Source organism: Dermacentor andersoni, chromosome 6 (assembly GCF_023375885.2).
Source record: "Dermacentor andersoni chromosome 6, qqDerAnde1_hic_scaffold, whole genome shotgun sequence".
NCBI classification, from domain to species: domain Eukaryota; kingdom Metazoa; phylum Arthropoda; class Arachnida; order Ixodida; family Ixodidae; genus Dermacentor; species Dermacentor andersoni.
The window spans coordinates 54,717,478-54,731,054 of record NC_092819.1 but is presented as its reverse complement, the minus strand read 5'-3'; the positions used below and the strand labels follow the sequence as shown (position 1 = coordinate 54,731,054).

The following is a 13,577-nucleotide window of genomic DNA, read 5'->3' as shown; positions in this document are numbered from 1 at the left end:
GATGAACAAGGGAAGTATCAGCCTTGAGCCACTGTTTCGATTATAGTACTTGTATTCATCAGGGCAGCAATTAGTACTTTCCTATACTACATTTTGTACTTTGTAGGCAAAACTGTGAAAGCTATGCAAGTATGTGCTAGCACCATCGTAGAAGTCTCATTTTGTGCATTTAACAGTTATTTCATTTCTAACCTTCAACACTTTTTAGGAATTACTACTTCGTATATTACAACTACAACTTGCGAAGGTAATATTACTTTAAATCACGAAATATATTTGTGCACCATTCTGCTTCAAGTATGCAACTACTTATGTTTCGGTCTGGAACAAAAAAAAACAATGCTCTATGACCCCTGGCCATGGAAACTTGTTACTCGACTAGTTCGAGGGTAAATAGGTTTAAATATGTTATGCCTTCCATTTAATAGTTACACTTAGACCACTTATAACGTAACCGCTTATAGTGCAGGACCAGATACAATACGATCTCTTCCGACTGCCCGTTTATCTTCCCATAGAGCTCAATGTATGTGCATATAGCTTGTAAGGCAGCCACGCAAGATGAAATATCGACAATAATGCAGTTGCCGGAAAATCACACAGACAGGCCAGGCAGCCTTCACGATTCTCAACGAAGTAGGCTGGCCGATGGGTGAGCGACGAGGGCAATGCGGAAAAGGAGGAGACGGGGAGCATGTGAGCGAACAAGGAACGGAGGAAAAATAAAATTTGGCGGACACTTAAGCTTCACCTTTAAGAGTGGAACGCGATATTCAAAGATCCCTGACTGCTTCTCACGTTTCCCTGCAACTGCAGCTTATGTAACTGTAATGTTTACCTAGAAACACTGGCGGCAAACGCTATGCACGAAGGTGAGCTTTCTGGTAGAAACGCGGTCCCTTGCGTGGGCCAATCCTGGAAGTAGTGAACTGCTGTGCCAAAATATTTACCTAATTTTCAGGTTTCTGTTATCGTTTGGCACTTTTAATATTTTAGCCTGAGAAGATTTAACATAAAAGTCATGCGCTGTCGGAGTTTTGTTTTATGACATTTGTTCGTGGGCTATCATTCTCAAAATTCCGAGACATAACTTTGTCAGGAATGTAAGACAAGGCCTGAGCAACTTTAGTGATAGCGTTGTGTGGCAGTATAACCCGCATATACCACATGTCATATAGCAAGGCGTGGCATATACATATACCCAAATATATATGGCAATTTTCGCTCCCAGATTGGTCGGTGCTGGATGTCGACACCAGATTTTCTGCGACACAAGGCCCTTAATGTTATCACGTTAAAAACCGCGGCGGTAGCGTGCTGGCTCAGCTGGCTTTTTGCTCCGGTCGCTTGTCAGTGGTGTGCAGTCCGCACTAAATGTGCGTGCATTGTCACTCTTTGGCTTTTAAAGGGGCCCTGAACCACTTTCTATCGAAGTGGAGAAGGGCATTTGAAATGAAAATAGGCCATTTCAGAAATACTTTGCCACAAAAAGTACTCCAATAAGTTCAGCAGAAGCGGAGTTATTGGCAATCAAACACGGCTTCCGCTGTGCTCCCGTTCCTTCTTCAATTGTGAGTTTTCGAATACGAGCCCCAAAGAGCTTTATGGGTGTTAGCGTTGGGCACGCAGGAATGAAGAGTTTTAGAATATGGCTTTGCCTTTGAGGATAGTGTATTATGCTTGCAGTGCCACTACGGCATCAAAGAAAGAAAGCTATTAGAAATATTGAATTAAAATATACCATTTTATAATGAGAAGAGTAACTAACTTTTGTGTTTTCACATTTAATTACAATTTAGAGGTTATTCTATTAGCAGCAAGCAATCTGTTGCGCTTAGTTCTGTGTAACCAACTTTACGTGCCTTCATCAGTCAAGCCATGTTAGGCTTAGAAGCCATGAAATCGGCAATGGAATTCTGAATCAGCGGCATCTAATGAATCAGTCTTTATTACACGTTAGTTGAGAAAGTGATAACTGCAGTCACTTCTAGGTTACGAACTTCACGTGTTACCACGAATCGGGCCCAGTTTGGTGCTAGGTTATAGATGTCGCTTCGATGGGTGCTGCCATGTTTGTTGATGCAAAGCTTTTGGAGCAGCTTTAGGGGCTCCCGCTAAATCAGTGAAATAGCGTGCCTGACGCAAAGCACTAAAGCAGTTTGCGTCTCGCGCAAGTGCAATGGCTTTGACGTTATTTCTTTGGGCCGCTACTCTAAAACTGCTCTATCTACTCTATCTAATGCAATGGACTCGTGGCGGCAGCCCGCGGCGGCCGCTGCATCTACGCTACGGAGCCGACCACAGCTACCAATAGCAGCCGCGCATGGGAATCCGCTTTATTACGAAATAAAGCGTCCAGAAGAGAGTGAGGACAGGGCCTTCTGTTGAAAACAGAACGTTTGAAACAAAGGTGACTTTTTCATGCTCCGCTTGCGAGCTACACGCAATGCGTACGTCAGCAAAGCTTGGCTGAGTTGTTCACAGCAGCGTATGCTACCGGCGGACTAGGTTATTTCACCAAGCCCGAGGGGTGGTTCGGGTCCCTTTAAGTTCGTGTGCGAAAAGTACATACAGTCGCCGACTGATCTTCTTTCGGACGCGGAAGGGGCCACAAAATATGTTTGAATTATCGGGCAGGCTGTTAAAACGACTCTCGACGGTCAAATCAATTTGTTTATTTTCTTTTACAGCTTCAGCACCGCGGGAAAAATTGATCGAGGCCGCGAGTGCGTTTCACGTTCGCTTGTCGCGATGCGCGCCGTCGCGAAGTGCAGATAGCGCGCGTGAGGCGCCTCGACTCCACGACGCTGCCACTTTAAACTGCGTTCCACAAGTTCACCGGTTCGGAACGTTGTCCACAAATGATGCGCTCGCCGTTCCTATATTCCAGTACACGCGCACATACCAGCTTTTGCTACACGCGTTCGCGGTATAGTTATATACCGGCTGATCCCCAGCGAACCCCGCACCACGCGCGCTGGCGCCAGTTCGGCATGTGCGCTTGTGATCTCCGTGCATCTCCGTCTACGGGTACTAACATATATCAAAGGCGAGCTTTCTGTGACTGCATGCTGCCCGACACGTAGCCCCGCGCCTGTTAGGCCTAAAGAGTGCCGCCTCGTGGGCAGTCGGCGGCCAAAGCTGCGGTTTGGCGCAAATGCAACGAAATGCTTCGCAGTGTGGCTCTGCGGCACTCGGAAAGCGGAGGAAGCACCTCGCCAACGAAAGTGACGGCACATCCGTGCAGATGTAAGCCTCGTAAGCTTCGAATCCGGGGCACACTCGGCCGCTTGGTCTACATGTTCTGAACGTGCACAGCCTTTGAAAAAAATATTTGTTTTAGTCATACAGCGGTACCGCTTATAGTGCGGAAATTCGCAACTCCGGCGATTTACGTTATAAGCGGTCTATATGCTCCCAAGAAGAAAAACAAACACAAACAAACAAAAAGCTCGGCAGGAGATCGGGCCGACGCCCATGGCCAGGTAAAAAGTAGGGCCGAGCTTGGTTCTTGCACGTGGCCAGCCCGTTTGCCGACCACCGACAGGCGGTCGGCAGACGGGCTGGCCACGGCTCCTTTATGTTTTCTTTTCCTTTTTTGAGTCACATGTACCAGGTGCTTTTTCTTACGTCGATTTTTCTACGGCCTTTTGTCGTAGACACCAGCGCGTTCCGCTTCTTCAACAGCGTTACCTTAAGTGTTGGACATTACATACTGGTTAAGTGGCAAGTGCAGAAGCATTTAATTGAAAAGATCGCGCTACCTTTATTTTTAATTAATCGCTTTAGGACACATGTTGTAATGGCGGTATAAGAGGCTGTCAACATTCAGGACCTATTCAATCGGAACCAATTTTGTAGCTAGCACAAATTTCGAAATATACGAAGTCAGTGTCAGCAAAATGAGTTGGTGTCTTGATTACATCCCTTTAGCATTGCATATATTCGCAGTGCAGCACGAAACTAGCTGACACCCCCCCCCCCCCCCCCCCGCCCCGAGGCATTAATTGCCGTATTCTTCGATGTATATCTTGAAACTGGTTGGTTCCGACTGAATAGGCCCTGCATGATGACGGACCCATTTCCACCATTGCTACATATGTGCACTAATGTTATTAAAAAGATAATTGGCACGATTCTGTCAACTAGCAACTTATGCACTACTACTCATTTCGAAAGTAATGTCCACCTGTTAAATTTAACCCAGATGAAGAGGCGAAATGCTGGTATCTGCAACAGGAAATAAAACAAAAGTTAGACAAGGAAAGACAGCTTGTATAATTCACAGAAGGCGGGCACTTTGTAGACAAAAGTATCCCTACAGTTCATTTTTTGTCAAACTCTATGGAACAATTCAGATGCAGATATAACAGAAATAGGAATACTTTGTTGTGAAATGCTGTAATGGTAGATTATTGGTTGTGCCAAACGTAAGATGCGAATCAATGAGTCTTGTACGGGTACTTGAAAATGTCCTTCCTTGAATTGCATAAGTTCATTCACCGAAGAACTGTGCGGCCAGGTCACAATTGATTCTGCTATGGTCCCACTCTAGTATCCGAAGTACAGACACGTTCTATGTAAGTTTCAGAAATGGGACATGCTTAACTATTGTTTGGGCGCTGAATATTGGACCAGACGCTTTGGGGCCTCTCAATAATTCTTAAGCGTTGTGCTCATCAACAGGTTCTGACAAATGCATGATTTTTCATGACAAACACTAAATAGGCATCGCACATGCAAACGCAATGTCACGTTATTTAGCCTCAAGATAAGCGTCGCAGAAACCTTAGGGCAGCGAGGCGAGATTCGCATTCCTTCAAGTTATCTTGCGTGGGTCAACACGACGGCATATACAGTATGCTACAGGCACTGCATGCACCCACAGGCTTTCAATTCGCTTGCACGACACGCTTTGACAAGCGAACTCTTGCGCATTAAGTGCAGCTACAAAGACCACAAGGCATCGAATTTAGGCGGTGCTATTAACATGTCGATTTCAGCACATCGAAAAGCGCAGACGTGCTCTCGAAACAAAGAAACGAAAGCCTTACGCACTATACTTCCACATCAACGCCACAAAAGATAGGCTCTAATAGCGCTGATAACACGCACGACTTCGAGTATATGTGGAGGTCCGTAGGACTAGGTGAAAATCCGCAGGCTGGTAGTGTCCATTTCGCGCGAAGAAGGAGCACCATGTGACGCTACGCCGCTCAAGCAGCTACTGAACGCTCCCCAAAAGCTCCCCCAAACAGCCACCACATACGCGCCCGCCTCTTGACGGTTCCTTTCCCGTGAATGCTGCCTGGCCCGACTGCCACAGACGGTTGAGGTAACAGTCTTATTTCGCTATATCATGTAAGTTATGTTCTCGCAGAAAAATTTGTACCAGCAGTCAAGCTGAAAGAAGTTGCTCGTAACAATAAGTGTCCTGCAGACTGTTTCAAAGGTAGTTTCACAAAATGTCAACGCCAGCATTTCTGCTCCCACGGGGACATCAAAAACAGCAAGCACAGGGTTACCACAAGAAATAATGTGCTTGAATACGCAGGTTGGAGGTATGCGTGTCACTAGTGATAGTTGGCTGCGAAACTACTGAACTCAATTAGATGCACACAAGAGTGGCTAGCAAACATTGGTACCTGCAGCCCAGTCAGCTATATATGTTGGATGTTATAGTTGAGTACAAAAATACGAAACTAATATTTATACTCTACTTAATGCTAAGCAGACAGTATTATCCATGCAGACATCGAAATGTAATGTCTTGAATATTGAAAGACAAAGTGACAACCATTTTAGGTAGCTCATACTAGCTCAAAAAGGAATGTTGTAGTATGAAGTTTGTTTTTTAAAGATGCATTTGAACATTTGCATTGCAGTGTCACATGATAAGTTGGCTACGATAATTGTGTCTTTGTTTAGAAACTGTAAGATTCTTTATCGCTTAGTTTTTTTTTTTTTTGCTGCAGATTACACAGTATGATATTTCGTTTGCTGCTCAATTTAATGTTCGAAGTGTGCCTACAGTAAAAAGTATTGCTTGATGTAGGTGCCATTCATTTAGATGTGAGGACATGTTTGAATGACAACTAAAACATGCATGTTGAAAACATCTTGAACTATTTTAGTTCCAGCTATACATGCTATTTGCCGTAGTCCTAGTGGTAAGTGCTAACATAACTGAGTGCATCTATACGAATACCACCAAACAGCAACATAGATTTATTGCTGGATAGTAAAGATACGTTAATATGAGTGGATATTGCAGAAATTAATTCTGTATGACAGTCAGCCTTGTTATTCAAATTTAATTAGCTCTTGACAGAACATGTATAAGCAACTATAAAGGTGGCGAGTAAACTAAGATAAAGGTCAGCATTGTACTGACACATATATTTACGGGAAAAAAATTAAAAAAGCTTCCACTACGCCGATCCAAAGAACCTGCACTTATTTTCCGTAATCATTGGCGAAGGCTTGCGGCAATTAAACACGTCCGAGAATCCTTGAAAGTTGGCCACGAGTTCGTTACAGTTTACCATGGGCCATGGTGTCACCTTGTCGCCTTTCTTAGAGCAAGTCGTGCGGCAAAGAGTCATGAAAAAGACTTTCTCGTCGTCGAGCTCAGCAGTCAAGTTCGACTGGTAGCTCTTCAGCAACTGCTCGAGAAAGACCGCGTATGCCAGCTCTACGGCCGCAATGTCGGTGCCTCGGACCCACTTCGTCGCGTGACCCGGGCTCTCCACACACTGCTGCTTCAGCTCGAGCGCCTCCGTGGCGTTCCGTGAAATCCAAGACCCCGATTCGCTCACGCTTCCGTTGGGGTGCACGTACTGGTAGGCCTCGTCCAGCGCACTCGTCAGCGCGAGCGAGTACAGAAAGCCGAGGCCGCCGTAGAGCATGCCCAGGGTCCCTCGGCTGTAGTAGAGAGGAGCCGCCAGCGCCGCGATGGAGACGTCGACGACGTTCAGCTGCGGCGTGTAGTCGGCGAGGCGGGGCGTCAAGTTCGGTAGCAGCGCCTCCGCGTCGTATCGGCGTCGACCCACCACCATCAGTCGTTCGCGCAGGCAGTAGCGAGCTTTGATCCAGAAGCTAACGACGCTCGCCTCACTCTCTGGGCAGGACGCGTAAAGCTTTTCGAACGCGCCGGCCTCATCGAAGGAGTCGGCCGTCGTCCCAGCCGCTAGTGCCGGGGGCCAGAGACGCACAGACGCCGACTCCAGCTTGAGTGCTAGGAACTGTCTCGCATCCGGGTCCAACCAGGACGTGTCGCTCGCGAGTGCGGCGGCCTTCCGCGTCACCGTGCGAAGGACGAAGTCAGCGCGCGCGCTAGAGGAAAGCCGGATCCGAACGTGGAGCGCGGCCACCAGGTGGCTGTAGACGGCGTCGACCTCCATGGCGCACAGCGTCGCCAGGCGGGACGACGCGTCCGCGTGCGCGTCGTCCCTTATGTCGTCCGAGAGGAGCGTGCTGTCGAACAGGAGCACGTAGTAGGTCTGCGCGAAATGCCAGGAGATGTGCGACAGGGCGTCCGCGTTGCCCGTGGAGTCGAGGAAGTCGGCGACAGCGCGCAGGTGGGCGTCCGTCACGAGAACGTCGTCATTGGGCGTCAGCGGCGCGTACGGCCGTAGGTGCTCACGTAGCGCTGCTAGCCAGAGGCCGAACTCGAGCTCTCCCAGCTTGTCCGAAAGGCGTAACAGAGATGTAGCCGAGTGCGACCGGAACGTTGCAATCTCGCGGAGAACGGCTACAGCGTGTCCCTGAACTTGGGCGCTTCTCTTTATGGCCCCAACGACGTCGGGTCCCGGCTGGTGGCCCGTCAGAAACGTGTAGACCATTTTCCAGTATCTGCGCACACGCAATGCACCTAGAGTTACGTTAAACTGCACAATGTCAATTAAGTACGTTAACTTGAACGTAATGAGTGACCAAGACAAATTTAACGGACTTCGGCAATCTTTTTTTTTTGTTGCTACGCCGAACAAATGCAAGTCAGTGCATAACAATTTAACTCGGAGGGAAAATATTGGCCGAATCCATCGATGACTGTCGGCGGTAATGAGTTTAGCATTGAATCAATATAGCGACACAGCAGATACGGCCGCCGTCGAAACGAGTTATGTACGAGGCGTGTGCCGCAGCGGAACCCGAATGCTTTCGCACTTCCTTTAGATCACTGCGCCATCTAGCGCTGCCGCCGCGAAGCCTGTATAGGTGACTTCCAAAAAGCGTGGCGCGCCGGTGCGTGCGAACGCTTATAGAAACGCGTCACGCAGAAACCGGGCTTCTTCTCTCGCGCTATTTCTTAGAGTTACTGTATATGCTACCACACCTTTCATAGAATGTACATACAGTAACTATTATTTCTCAACTCGCTGTGCCATCTAGTGGCGCCGCCAAGAAGTACGTGCGTGAGCTCCGAGGCGAGATGTGTGGCGTGTCGGTGCCCCTATATAGTTGGCGACCCAAGTTAACGACAGGTTAATTGAAGCTCGTCACATGGCACGTGCGTGGCGCATCTCGCTAAAGCATTTGCATAAAACACTTTCTTTTAGAAAGCGGGACATACACCCAGTGCATTTGCGGCACATCCCTCTAAAGCATGTTGCTGCCGTCCAAGAGGAACCCTTGTGTGACGTGGGCTCGATTCCGCTCAATATCTGATAACCTTAAGGGATCTTTTTCGTCGTTCTAGAGCGGCACATTCCCAGCGACACATACATTTACCCAAGTTGGCGTCAAAGACGTTCATTGAATAGCCGGCATACACCTGTTGACACACCGTGACCCAAGTTGACATTATAAAAAGAAAAAGGTACATTGAACACCAGCACAGACAGTGTGGCATATAACCGGTGCTCCAAGTCGGCGTCTAAGAGTTTCTTATCGGACAGCGGTACCTAGCCAATCCCGCATCTACACAGTGACACATGTTGACGTGAAAGAGGCTCGCTGAAGAGCTGCATATACATGCACATTTCAACATACTAGACATACTTACTTAAAGGGACACTAAAGCGAAACAACAAATGAGTGTAGACTAATAAAGCATTGTCTGAGAACACTGCAGGCAGTCATTTCAAAATAGTAGTTTGGTTATTAGATGAGAAAATGAAGGTCGAAGTACCAGTATTTGAATTTCGCGCCGAAACCCCGACGCCGGTACGTGAGTGTGACGTCAGGGATTCCAAAGTATGTTTTCGCATTTGGGCCGCGTTGGCTATGTAAAGGTTCCCGAAACTGGCCATGTTTAATATTTGGTTCCCTTAGAACACTGTAGTCCATCAGTACCGCTATGTAATTAAGTAGGCCCTAGAAGATGCCATCAGAATCCATGAGGTCACAGCGACCAGGTGCGGGAACTTTAAGGAGGCGTCGCCACCCGTCTTTCGTTCTTGCGCTTTTTCTGGCTTACCAAGCGTCTTATCATAGTAAGAGTGGTGTTTTTGGCGGGCCAGAGAGGTAACTTACTGATGCAGAAGAAATCATTTTTCTCTTTAGTGTCCCTTTAACCGAGCCAAGTTAGTCCGATGGTTGTTTTCGAACATTGTTCCCTCAGCACAGCAGTCCGATGCGCTAGCCATTCGACCGTGGACTACCTACCAATGGTCAGTGTAGGCGGTAAAACGGCCCCGGAATATGTGTAAAATACCCTACGAATGCTATCGCATCAAAATAATGGGTATTAGCGTAGAAAACGAAGGACACACTTTCGCCTTTTGGACTTCGCGTGCAGTAACCAGTAGCTGAGCAGGTCACGAAGTATTTTCGCATGTTTGAGCCTCTTTTGCCCAAAAATATTTCTAACATTTTGCTACGCGGAGTATTTTGTTGCTTTGGTGCAATGTCATCCCTAATTTGTTTCGAGCAAAGCCTGCCCAAATCTATATGACGTCAAGAGCAAGGCTGCTAGCGCGCGAACTTGTAAGCAAACTTCAAGCTCACTTTCAGTCCAACATCCCCCTTTAGTGTTACATCGTTAGAGGAAATATTGTTTTGGGGCATCTTCTGTGCAATCTCTCATTATCTCGATATATGCGTTTTTCTGTTATTATTGCAAAAGCGTTATACGGCTCATGAGGCGGAAAATCTGGCGTTGTGCCAAAAAGTCAACGAACCCTCGAGATTCGGTGGGAGTCGAACCCACGACCTTTGGTGTTATACCAAAAGGCACAGTTAAAAATTATATTTTAAATTTTACGTGCCAAACCACGACCCAATTGTGAGGCCCGCCGTAATGGCGGGCTCCGGAATAATTTGGACCACCTGGGGTTCTTTAGGGCGCACCTAAACCTAAGTACACGGGTACGTGTTTTCGTATTTCGACCCCATCGAAATGCGGCCGTCATGGCCGGAGTTTGTTCCCGCGACCTCGTGCTTAGCAGCCCAACATCATAGCCACTAAACAACAACGGCCAGTGGCGCAGTTAACATATAGTTAATTAAAGTACTTGGACTGACGTCCTTTGGTGTTATTAAACCGAATTAATTAATGCACGGTTAATTATGATATAGTTACTTAACGGACTCGAAACCACGACCTGTGGTGGGAATAGAACCCACCGCTTTTGGTGTCAATGAGTTAATTAAGGCACTCGTACACCCGACCCATGATGCGAGTCGAACCCTCGACCTTTGATGTTAAATAAGGCAAAGTTAACTGAGGCACAGTTAATTAAGATAGAGTTAAGCAAGACACCCGTACCCACAAACCTTGGTGTTAAGGCCAAGTTAAGGCACAGTTCAGGTAGAGTTAAGGTACTCGAACCTACGACCTTCGTTGGGAGTCGAACCCACGACCTTGCGCTGTGCGCACCTACTGACCGTTCGTCACGTGACGTCGCAGCGCTTCTCCGAGTGTTCACGTGAGAGTCACGTGACCGAACCTCTTAATGCGCTGCCATCAAATTCCCACTCTGTGCGTTACCACTGTACTCGACGAAGCGTACTCACCTTCCGTAACTGCCGGTCGCCATAACGCGCGCATGGTTGCCGACGAACAAGCGCACGTCACTCTTCCTGCCGGGCAGGAACACAATTCGGCGAGCGCCGGTGGCGAACGGGTGCCGCGTCACCCGAATGTGGAACCACAGGGACACGTCCCAGTGCAGCGAGAGGTCGACCAAAACGCTGCGCGCCGTCACGTTGCTCGCCGGCGTCTCCGGCCAGGACAGCCTCAGTTCCTGGAGGAACTTCCGGAACCGCTGCCTGTCTTCCGCACTCGTTTGACCGGCGGCCGAGGCGACGCATGCTGTGAACAGAGCCCGAGGCTTCCTCGCCGCCGGTATTTCCTTCGCGCCTCTGTCGAGCAGCTCCCCGAGTCTTGTCAGCCAGGCTATGGCGACGTCGTCGAGCGCGTTGGAAAGGACAGGAAACCGGGCGTCCGGCGTCCACGCGGAGCACGCGTACGCCTCGAAGTCGTGGCACGGGTCGATGCTACGGTTCAGGCCGCCCATCAGCAACGCCGCGTGGTGACGGCAATCGTCCGTGTCGCACCACCTCGTGACAAGGCGCACGAGTCTGGGCGCGGGCAGGGCGTAGGCGATCAGGGTGAAGGCAGCCACGACGACGATGGCGAGGGAGGTGAGGACCGCCAGCCTTCGCCACTCCTTGGCGTCCCTCGCGGTGGAGCTGTAGTTGACGACGTCCACTTCCTGCGGGCGTTGCCGCGTGCATGTGTATGAAGGGCAAAATTGCGTCCCGGTCACTGAGGACACTGCACGAAGTGGCCGAACGCGTAAGGCCGAGACAAAAACAAAAACAAAAAAAAAAGGACGCTGCAGTACCGTAGCGGCGAGCAACATCTCACAAGCGCAGGCATTGGACGAGCTTCGAGAGTAGTGGCAAGAAGCAAGTTTTGTTGAAGCGCGCTAAACTAAATGCGCTCGCTGACGTCATATATGTAACCGCTAATGATGATAAGTATACGTTATACAGCAGGTAGATAAACAAGGGTTCGAGACTGAAAACGCAGACGCAACGAAACAAATATTTGCGGATCCCACGTACTGTGGGAATCGATGAAAGTGAAGCTTTCTGTGCTGTTTGCTTTGATTGACGATTGACGATTGTCCACGTACTAGGTGCCCTTAGTACGTGGACATGGAAATGTGGATGTGATTTGCGCCCCCCTCTCCTCCCCCCAGGCAAGCTAGAGGGGGGGGTAGTGGGCTTAACTCACCTGCCTCGAACTCCCCACCTCATTTGCGGGCTCCTATTGTGCCGACGCCGATAATGGCGTTTGATTAATGTAGTAGAAATTTATTTATTTATTTTATTTCATTTATAAATACTTCAACCCTAAGAGGGTTATCGCAGGAGTGGGGTACAAAATCAAAGGTGCCACACACACAGCAAAAGGGGGTACACAAATCAAAGGTACAAAGCAAAGCACTAGTATAAGAAGTATGTTAAGAAAAAAAAAAATGATGTCAATACATACATATATGCGTATAAACATACTTGCCGTTGAATGTCCGACCATGAAACCGGGTGACAAAGTCAAAGAAGGCTATTCGCTTTTTTTAAGAAACGATGCCTTTCCGCCAGAGGAGACCGGATAAGCCATTAAACAAAACGCCAAAGCTAAAGACGGCTGGCCAGAGCAGTCACGTTGAAGGTCCTGCACCGGGTCACCATGATGTCTTGTACTTTGACGGCCTCTGGTCTGCCCTAGTTAATAGTGTCAGTAAACATGAACCACTTTGCATTTTAAAGGAGCCAAAGACTGAACTTAGAGAAAGTTTCGGTAACTTTTACCAGGGCGCGACAACGGCCAAGACAGCACAAAATGGTTCGAAATCCACGACGTCAGACTCATGCACCGGCGCAGAGGTCATGGCTATAAATTCAAACTGTGCAAGATTGGTCGTCATCTTCTGTTCTATAGTCGGTGACGGCCTAAAAATAAAAGGTGATATATACGCTGTCCACCTCAGAAACAATTTGCATAAATGCGCCAGACAATTAGCTTCGCTTATTTTCGTGTCGTCAAGAGCTTTCGCGTGTTTAACACAGCTGTTTTTCATTTAGTACAGTTCTGTCCTTTGCGTCACTGTTTTTTAAGGTAAAACCTGAACGTATTGGCAAATTTTATGGAAATATGCGAATATTATTGCTCAGCCAAAGGTGTATTATTCTAGCGTGAAACAAGGAGCCTCTCTTTTCCAAGTAGCCTAGCTATTACATTAGCAGAGCAAAATCGTTAAGCCGTGAGCGAATTCCAGCTGCATGGCTTGGATCTTGTTCAGAGGTTAAGGGCAGGTGCATGGCGTTTCTGTTGGTGGACCTGGTATTGAATTTTCTGGTTGTCATCGACTACAGTACTGAACATCTTGCTGCGAAATCAACGGAAACAGCGTTTTGAAAGGGCACGTCACCCGCCGTGGTTGCTTAGCGGCTATGGTGTCAGGCTGCTAAGCACGAGGTCGCGGGATCGAATCCCGGCCACGGCGGCCGCATTTCGATGGGGGCGAAATGTGAAAGAACCCGTGTACTTAGATTTAGGTGCACGTTAAAGAATTCCAGGTGGTCCAAGTTTCCCGAATCCCCCACTACGGCGTGCCTCATAA

At 48.2% G+C, this 13,577-nt stretch overlaps 1 protein-coding gene across 1 annotated transcript; it reads right to left on the bottom strand.

The window, feature by feature from the left end:
• Window positions 1–6,205: 6,205 nt before the first annotated feature.
• On the bottom strand, window positions 6,206–12,227 carry LOC126522854 (neprilysin-1-like). Its single transcript, XM_050171692.3, has 2 exons — window positions 10,960–12,227; window positions 6,206–7,854 (listed from the first exon to the last, which is right to left on the bottom strand). Exons 1-2 carry the CDS (start codon window positions 11,808–11,810, stop codon window positions 6,432–6,434), a joined length of 2,274 nt encoding a protein of 757 aa, XP_050027649.3. The 5' UTR covers window positions 11,811–12,227; the 3' UTR covers window positions 6,206–6,431.
• Window positions 12,228–13,577: the final 1,350 nt, after the last annotated feature.